The following is a 9,883-nucleotide window of genomic DNA, read 5'->3' as shown; positions in this document are numbered from 1 at the left end:
GAAAGACTTAGTGTTTAATCTTCACGATTGAATCTTCTTTGCATGAACTTATTTCCAAAAATAGTTGTAATTGAATTTCAGTTTTTCTTTTCTTTGGTAATAAAAAAGCAAAAGATTTTGGTATGAGTTAAGTGTATACTGGACTATTAAATCCCGATAAAGAATCCCTTTGATTCTGAAAATATCTTATCAGTACCCATCTTAGTTTTTGTATGATTTGTATTACGATGTTCTTGTACAATAGAGCAAACCTGATTGTCCCTTTCCAGCTGGAATGCTTTGTGTCAGGGTTGGTGTAAAATAAAAATAAAAAAATTTGATAAGGTCGATTTTTGTATGATATCACACAACTTTATTCAAACCATGCTTTGTTTTTCCTGACTCAGCAAACTGCTCAGTAATCATTGGTGTTAGGCCAATAATCAAAGTATCTCGTTCTTAACCATGTTCTGATCACTTACTTTATAATATAGTGTGTTAGACAAGAAGCTTTTTGTGCATTATTTCAATCTATTTTCTTTGCATTTGATATTATTCAGGTTTTGGTGTCAACCTGTCATGGGCAGGTGTCCTATCTATGGGAAAACAATAATTTTTACCCGCTCATCACCACAGAAAGGGAGATAAGCACTGGCCCTATGAAGCTTATAACTAGGATAAGGTTTCGCCTCATCTTGTTGTTTTTTCTCTTATTTTTCATTCTTTAATATAAAAATGCATCATACTGCATAAAATATATTCTGAGAGAAATATTTTTTTTTATCTAAATATTGAACAGTTTAGTACACAGAAAAAAATCATTATTGTATGCGAAAGAAATATAGAAAACAAGTGCTTAACATGTTTAAAGTGAGAACCTAGTAAATTTGTTGTTAGAATGTGTGTTCAAACTCACTGTGTATCATATACAATCAAATATATTTAAACAAAAATATAGAAAATCATTGCAGATACCAAATTATGATACGCTAAATTACACTGTTCCATTGACATAGCTTAAACATATAGAAATAGCTTTTTAGCTCACCTGAGCTGAAAGCTCAAGTGAGCTATTCTGATCACATTTTGTCCGTCGTTCGTCTGTTCTTCCGTCTGTCCAACTGTCTGTCCGTCTGTAAACTTTTCACATTTTGAACTTCTTCTCTAAAACCACTGGGCCAATTTCAACCAAATTTGGCACAAAGAATCCGTATAGAAAGGTGATTATGAATTGCAGAAATGAAAGACTGATCTTTATTTAAAACGGAGAAAACCTCGAAACTGTAGAAAAAGGGGGGTGCATAAAAAAAAAAATCTTCTTCTCAAGAACTACTGAGTGAAATTCAACGTAATTTTGCATAAATAATCCTAATGGAAAGGAAAATATAAATTGCAAAAATTATTGGCGAATTCTGTTTCAAATTTGAGTAATTTACGAAAATAAAAATAGAGATAGTCGCGCTCAATCAGTTTGTAACTTCGGGTTCGGTATTCCATATCGAAAACGAAAGTTCTTTGTATAAAGCAGCCATGTTTGAATGTTGACGCATGACAAACAGGTCAAACTGACAATGATGTATTTGTTTGTTGTACAACAGTTTACGTGCGAAGGGATACTTGAAACATGCTAAACATATTTGTTCCGATTTGGTGAAGTGAATGGAGGTTAAATCTGTCAATGTGTTGACATTTCCACTCCTCATACGATGAATCTACACCAACTTTGGTGGTTTTTCAGACACAATTTAATAAAAACGACCTCTTTAAAACAGTTTAAATCATAACTGTTACGGGGATAAATGTATTGTCGCTATTCTTAAAAAATAATTACAGCGGAAAATCATCTTGATTTGTAGCCATTTGTTTATGTTGATTTAGAAATGAAGATAAAGATGAAGATAAAGGATTGGCCTTAGTAAAATAGAGCGATATGCCTGTCAATACATTGCAGTCTGTGGTTCATTGAGAGGGGTGGGGAAGGGGGGCCAATGCATTAATTATACATTTAATAGCTCTTTAACATATCATATGATAATATTTTTCATTCATCGATCAAGGTTAAAAAACGTCGGACGAGTTCACACCTGATAAACAACAATCGTCTATAATGCGGAAGACCAATCAAGTTTTTGAATGTTCTTAATTTGAGCGCCTTGAGGTACAATTTTCTTCTTCAACATGTAGGAATTTTTGTAATAAAATACAATAACTAGCTGGTTCAATGTAGTTGAAGATGAATATGTACCTATATATACTCATATTCTCATATACATGTATAATTTGATCGTTTTATAAAGTGAGGGGGGCAGAACTAAAATAAAGGGAATTGGAGTAAACAGTTTACCCCTACCAAAAATTCAGTTTCATATCTTGCATAGGATCTTATTTTTTGGTAAAAAAGGTATTTCATAAGGGTACAATGTCAAAGATTAAGTGTAGAAAAATAAGTGTAAAATTTGGATACAGTTTATTTTTTTAATTTTATGGTATTCTTTTTTTGTTTTTCTACCAAGGGGCCATATGGCACAATATCCTTTGTATACCCATATGAAGCCATTGTTGCTCAGGTAAGCGATGTGGCCCCATGGGCCTCTTGTTTACTTTACCATGACAACATATTATATATTTAAAAAAAATGAAAAACACATTTTAAAAACATGATAATATGTTCAATTGATACAAATGTTTAAGACATCCACTCAAAGCCAGTCTAACACATTTTTTGATAATCAAACATTTCAATACAATATCAGTTTTATATCCATTATATATTATTCTTTGAAATAATGATATTGATAAAACATCACCATAACTGTGGTTACAGTTTAAAACGATACATTATAATTTTTAACAACAGACACAACACCCATCACACATTTGATGTATGATTACATGTATACATAATGTACAATAAATACATATGAAACATATATACATGTATACATGAGAAAGAAGTGCTTGTGTTTATGTGGCGGAATATTTCTGCCCCCTGACTGCTAGGCAAACTTTTTTAACATACAAGGAAAGTAGGTCAAAATGCAAGATAATTATAATTTTCGATTAACATTTTTTTTTAAATATATGATGTCATCAACATGTTTTGTACAAAAGCGTGCGTGCAATATGCTTTTTGAATTAAGTCGAAACAATCACATTGTATGTAGATAATTGTGTTTTTATGAAAACATAGCGACGTGTTTGGTTATCCATATTTATCATTTTCATTTTGTTATTACCATTACAAATATGATAACACTTACTGAACGCTATTATTTCCTTCCTAAAATCTGACAAAACTTTATCAGCACAAAGATAGAGCGTTATGAATGAAGGGTACGGTGTGATTTTTATGAATTGTATACATGCACTGCTTAAAACCTGCTGTAATAATTTGTCATGAATAGATAAAATGTGTATTTTCCTTACTTACTAAGACATATACAAATGAATCTATAAATAAAGCAATGTGAAAATAGAAACTTATCAACATTTTGTATTACAATATATGAAGTGAAACATTATAAACACATTTACATTGTAGACAATGTCTAAATATAGTAGATTGTCTCACAATATTGATAAGCAGCGCTGTCGTAACATTTGGAAACCTTCAATCAATGCTTCATGAAGAAATACGTACTGTTCCTGAAAATGAATATATTGTGCAGACAATATGGCATGAAAATTCAAATATCATGAGAGAGAGAGAGAGAGAGAGAGAGAGAGAGTTTTTAAAATGACTGATATAACAAAAGGACCTACATAAGTCTGAATGCTTTTCCCTCTTTGCTGTCTGAGAGAAGTGACGTAAGATTTAACGTCAACATAGTTTTCTGTACCACCCTCATCTAGCATGTAATCTAGGGCGATAAACGTTCCAGTGCGTCCGATCCCAGCGCTAGCATAAATAAATATATGAATATTTTTACATTAGTATTTCAATATATATGTGTAACAAGTGTTAGTAATCATAATAATTATTAATAATCATGACCCGATCCCAGCGTTATGATATCGGATGGATGCTTCTATGATATCGTATAGATACTTCAATGATATCGTATAGATACTTCATTGATATCGTATAGATACTTCATTGATATCGTATAGATACTTCATTGATATCGTATAGATACTTCTTTAAAATCGTATGAATACTTCTTTGATATCGTATGAATACTTTTTTGATATCGTATGAATACTATTTTGATATCGTATAGATACTTTTTGATATCGTATGAATACTTCTTTGATATCGTATAGATACTTCTATGACATCGTATGGATAACTCTATGATATCGTATGGATTCTTTTATGATATCGTTTGTATACTTTTTCGATATAGTATGGGTGCTTTTTGATATCGTATAGATGCCTCTTTACCTGCAGTGGACGACGATTGGTCCGTCTGAGGACGTCAAACCATTCCGAACTAAATTCCGGTAGCAAATCAGGGCGGACAAGTCATTGGGGACGGAGTTGTCCAGCCATGTCGTGAAATGAAAATGCGTGACGCGTTTTATTTCATCATCCTAAGGGAATATTGTATGTTTCAATTTACAAAATGTCAATATATATGTCAGTCTTTATAATAAGTTGTATCAAGCTTTAGACTTGTAATATTTCAGATATAAATGAAAACTAGGGATATGCATGATAAGCAGTTAATCGCGAAAAATCTTTACTAAAAACAATGACTATTCTTTTGAAACAGTAACTTATTTCTTATGACTAATATATTACTCATGAAATTTCATTTTTTTTTTAATTTAAGCAATCTTACTTCTTTTGATACAATTAAGTAGCGTATTGTATAATGATCATATTCATCGATGGTATCAAGTTGGATGTGGTAGGGTCCAATATCAATTCCTGTTTCTCTATCATCCGTCCAGTACCTCAAGCACTTCATCTAATCGATTAATTTGAAAAAACAAATTAAGTTCTGTAAAAAACTAAATAATTTAAAAAATAAAAGCTGTACTGCAGACGCAAGCGAAAGAGATTGTTTCATTTACTTTTGCATGATATAGTTCACGTATATATAACATGATATTATGCTAGTAGATTGCTACCTTTTCTCCTTCATAGAGATTGGTTAACATGACAATTCTGGTACAGTCAGTTTGCCATATTAGGGTCCAGAAGTCTTCAATGGTATCTGAGGTAAATGGACCTGTAATTTCCAGTCACAATTTATATTATCTCGAGCAAACTAATCACTTAATTACTGTTTTATGTTTTAGTCTACGCTTCTTGTCATCTTTAGCTTAGACTTGGACACATGATTGCTTAATTTGCATATATACATAGACTGATATACAAATACATAACAATGCATTATAAACGCCATACCTAGTTTTCACTTTACTTGAACAACTTTTTGTGTTTCCTAATTATCAGTTTGATTGTGGTTCTTTGATGCACATAAGATATTGAATCAATATCATCCAAACCCATTGTAAGGATGAAAAATGACAATAACAAACCGCCAACAATTTATTTGTTGCATTCGATCATCCTAGCAAGGATGTATAATATTTAGTACCTTGTGCAGCAATGTAAGCCTTTTCTTTATTGTATCCCTGAAGTTGGTAATGAAAAATATTATAAATACATTAGTTTGAGAAAATAATATTATTTTACAAAATTCTGAAAATCGTGCAATTAATTAATCAATCAACATATACTATATTCATATTCTTTTTCCTGTAAATATCTGCCATGGAGGAAGGAGATTTGCGAACCAATAAGAACTAATTACAAATACGAGCAAACAGGGAAATTTGATGTGAAATATTTGTACGTTATGAGAGTAAAAATTATCATACTTGAAAGATCCAAATACGCATGTAAAAAATAAATTTAGAAACATACGTCTATGTACGATGCATTTATATAATCGGGTTTCTCGGGTTCTTCTGTCCTATCAAGGACCACTCTGTTGTGGTCATCTAGAAAATTAATAATAATAATTAATTAATTAGCTTAATGAAAATCATTCTAACCGCTTGATTATGATTATAATAAAGTATTATAGTATTTATGTTTTATATGCAAAAGTTCGACATTTTTACAAAGTTTTGGAAACGTTCATATACTTTACAATATTTAAATTTAAGAAAAAAAATGTTGTTCAATAATTCGAACTGTATCCATTCTGCGATTTAAGAGCTATAAAGATAAGTACATGTATTTGGATTGTCTTGATAAATAAAGACATACATGGGTATATTGCCTTGTATCTGTTTTTCTTTTTGTTGTCAGGAAGCAGGGCTGCAGAATAAGATTCAAGAAGACCTTCTGGTAAATGCTACAAAATATAACATAGATTGGTTGTTATTGCTATTATATAAAACCAGCTTCTTGCAGTAAAGGTTAACCTGAAATAGCTTTCGACAAATATTTGTTTACTTTAAATTCTTCTTCCAAGACGCTGTTCGCCTTCCTGTCTGGGAAGCTTCTGAGGAATTCATCTACGGAAATCCTCATGGACTGCAAATTGGAATACTCTACTGTGACGTTTTCTTCTTCTTCCTCCTCATCATCCCCTAACTCTTCTTCATAAACAACATTTCCATTCGACATCGAGCCGGGAAGAAGATTGTCCTCCACATTTCCCTCAGAGGCAGAAAATGCAACCACCATTTCGATCTCTCTTTTTCTTTGTAATCGTAAACTTAATAACCTATGAATGTTACACATGTTTTAAATCGTAAATCCAGAGATCGCAAGTATTCATTTTATTGGACGGTTGATAGTTTGTTAATGTCATTTTTCATTCAATATTATCAACAGATCCAATAAAATCTGTTTTTGAGTCGTTGTTCCCTATATTATTATTTTTTTTACTAAATTTTATGAATTTATCGTAAATGAATTTGTGATTACTTACTTTTGCAAAAGAAGCACTCCAGACACGAGTACAAGTATGGATGCAATGATAAGAAAAACGAGAAGAACTTCGAAATTGGTATCGTCTGGTTGTACTGGTTAAAAAAAAGTTTATACTTGAACCTTTGAATTTTGCAAGTGATATAATAGTAGAATTTTGTAGCGAATATTCATAAATTTTTAATGCATTGCTATTAATAAACCAATTATATTTTATTAAACAACACATAGACAATGTGATCACTATATCCTTAACATTGTTGTGAATTAAACTGTTTAACTCAATTCTTCACTCACCTGGACAAAGAGTCGGGGATACTGCTGTCGATAATGATGAATTCGACATCTTTTTGTGCTGTATATAATACCAATGTACACACGATGTAAATATGCAATGTTTATTTCCGCCTAACAATACTCCACAAATGCGGAAGTGTAATGAACCAGCTTTTGGATGTACATCAGAACTTGCTTTTCAAAATACTTCCCATCGCTGTATGCAAATACGAAAACGTGCATATAGTTTGTAAATGCATACTCTGTGCGATAGCTGTTATTGTATCACTTACGTTTCTTTTAAACCCTTGTTTTTGAAAGATCTTTGTTTTCTTTCAAATTAGAAAAGTTGCAACATAAGCAATACTTACAACTATATTTATAATATTTTTGACATTTTATAGATTAAATCAACTCCAAAGCCAACAATTGCATTTGAAGCCAGTATATCGGTTTTATCCTCTTTACAATATATGTTTAAATTTATTTTCTAAATTCTTCCTTAAATCAAAGGTCACATTTTTTATGAAATTGTGCGAACATGGGCCAAATATAGCCTAACATGTCGATTTTAAAGGAAGCAGCGTAATGCATCCTATCGAAAGCCAGTGTTCTATTGTTGAAGCAGCTTATAACGATTATGTATTGAAATATCGGTAATAGCGAGCGCAGCTCGCCGGCGCGCAGCGCCGGCGCGAAGCGAGCTCTACCGGCAAGGCGTGTGTGAATAGAAAATTCGGACTATTTGCACATTCATTCAACAGATTTTTTTGGCGTCAGTAAATCGGATGAGTAATGCCTTGTTTAAATCGTCCCAGTAGTTCCCTGTAATTATGGTTTCCCATTTCACACTCTCACGAGAACAAGATAAAAGACTACGTACATGCATTGAAACAACGCCAATTTCCGGAGTTATCGTCCTTTCGAGTGACGTCACAATGGATTTCTTACACATTGATCCGACAGAATTTTTCAGAGTCAGTAAATTTCGACCCACAATGCAATTCCTCAATGTCGGCCGATCTCACTAGACTGGATACCATCTCGCGAGAATCAAAGTAAAACTTTTGAGAAACAGATAAATTGTGTAATTTCCAGAACATCATGCTTTTTAAGTAAACCAAACAGTATTTTTCGCGTAGTTTTTGGGAGTAGATTTTAAATCAACTCTCCTATGCAGTCACGCGGACAAACCGAAAGTGAAACAGTGTTTGGACCTCAGCACAAATCATTGCTCCTGACAAGACTTGGTTCTTGAAAATAATTGATGAATTCGATGTAATGTATGCTAAAGCATTGTTTTTCAAGGAAACTTATTTACAAATACCTTAAAAATAGTCAGATTTTGAATGGGACGAACAATTTAAATATTTTTTGTAGTCGTATGTATTCCTACGCCAGAGTTCAATATAGTCTCGTTCAACTCGACGCTCGGCTGTCTCCGTAAACCCTTGTCGGAGATTTACGGTGTCAGCCGAGCGTTTGCAATTGGTTGAACGAGACTAGAGTTCAATATTGCTTGGATCCATACAATTTTCGAGAAATATTTCTACCACTGATACATAGTTTGATTGAATTTATTTTATCTTTAAATATTATTTAACATGATTCATATGGAGGTTTCTCGACATTCTAGTCGAAAAAGTTCAAAAATTCATATTATAAAAATATGCGTAATTCAAATTAGAAACTACGTATACATGTACTTGTCATGCAAAATAACATATCATTGATTTTAAAATAAATAAACATCGACAAAATCAACTCCCGCCAGTTTTTCAGTACTTTGATTTCTAGTGTGTTTTCAAAGAGACAGACTACACTTGACTGACGTGAACTTTGACGTCACAATAAGGGGAAACTACTCTACGTAGTTATTGTAAATCTGCTGAAATATAAATACCAAAATCTTCTCAAAATCTTGCAGAGCTAACGAATCGGGACATATCTTCAGAGATAGGAAACAGCTGTAACTTGCTCTCATTTGGATGAATGCTCACAATTATTTTATTCACTTTATTTACGGTAATTTCCAGGAACGTTTTTTAAATGGGGCGTGGCAACATCATTCAAAAAATCTTCATAAGCAAAAAGAAAAATAAAATTCTCAAAATTAGGAAAATTCTAATCGGGGTGGGGAATGGGGAGTGCGTGGTATGCCTTTAGCTCTTTAGCTGCTCAAAAGTGTCTTTATTTTCACTACTATTTACGATAATACATGCTCCCGGGGGATCCATTTTCCTTATGTGATCAACAAATTTTTTTTATACGTAAATTTGATTTTTTTTTTAAACGGGGGAGGGGGGAATCTGTGATGAGTCAATTTTTATTTGTAAGTTTAATAAAAATGTCTGGTGCAAGAAAAGAGGAAATAAACTGCAATGTACATTATGTTAAAATCTTTATTATTCAACAACATTTTATCTGAGATAAATTCTATATTGGCGTGCGACCAGTATATAAACAGTCTGATTAAAATCAGATATTTGATCCGTTCCGACAAATTCTGATGTCGCTACACTTTGGTTAGCGACTATCAGAATTTCGGAGCGTTACAAAGATCTGGTTTTAATTAGATTGGTATATAAATAAATAAAAAATCTTATGAATTATGAATAATGAAAATGTACTGGCAAAATAAGTATATTTATTTTTTTTTGCATTCAAATTCATTTACTTTACGTCACTACTTTTATTTTTATTGATTTATCATAATTCATTTTGATCACCTGC

General features: G+C 32.1%; 1 protein-coding gene across 1 annotated transcript; it reads right to left on the bottom strand.

Annotated features, from left to right (window-relative positions):
* Window positions 1-2,478: 2,478 nt before the first annotated feature.
* LOC105317533 (tyrosine-protein phosphatase non-receptor type 7) lies at window positions 2,479-6,965 on the bottom strand. The gene is made up of 10 exons (XM_066067247.1): window positions 6,876-6,965; window positions 6,395-6,668; window positions 6,206-6,293; window positions 5,858-5,934; window positions 5,529-5,565; window positions 5,056-5,156; window positions 4,764-4,892; window positions 4,364-4,512; window positions 3,742-3,877; window positions 2,479-3,624 (listed from the first exon to the last, which is right to left on the bottom strand). Exons 2-10 carry the CDS (start codon window positions 6,626-6,628, stop codon window positions 3,547-3,549), a joined length of 1,029 nt encoding a protein of 342 aa, XP_065923319.1. The 5' UTR covers window positions 6,629-6,668; window positions 6,876-6,965; the 3' UTR covers window positions 2,479-3,546.
* Window positions 6,966-9,883: the final 2,918 nt, after the last annotated feature.

The sequence above is a fragment of the Magallana gigas genome, chromosome 7 (genome assembly GCF_963853765.1).
Source record: "Magallana gigas chromosome 7, xbMagGiga1.1, whole genome shotgun sequence".
In the NCBI taxonomy this organism is placed as follows: domain Eukaryota; kingdom Metazoa; phylum Mollusca; class Bivalvia; order Ostreida; family Ostreidae; genus Magallana; species Magallana gigas.
This window is presented reverse-complemented; position numbering and strand designations above follow the sequence as displayed.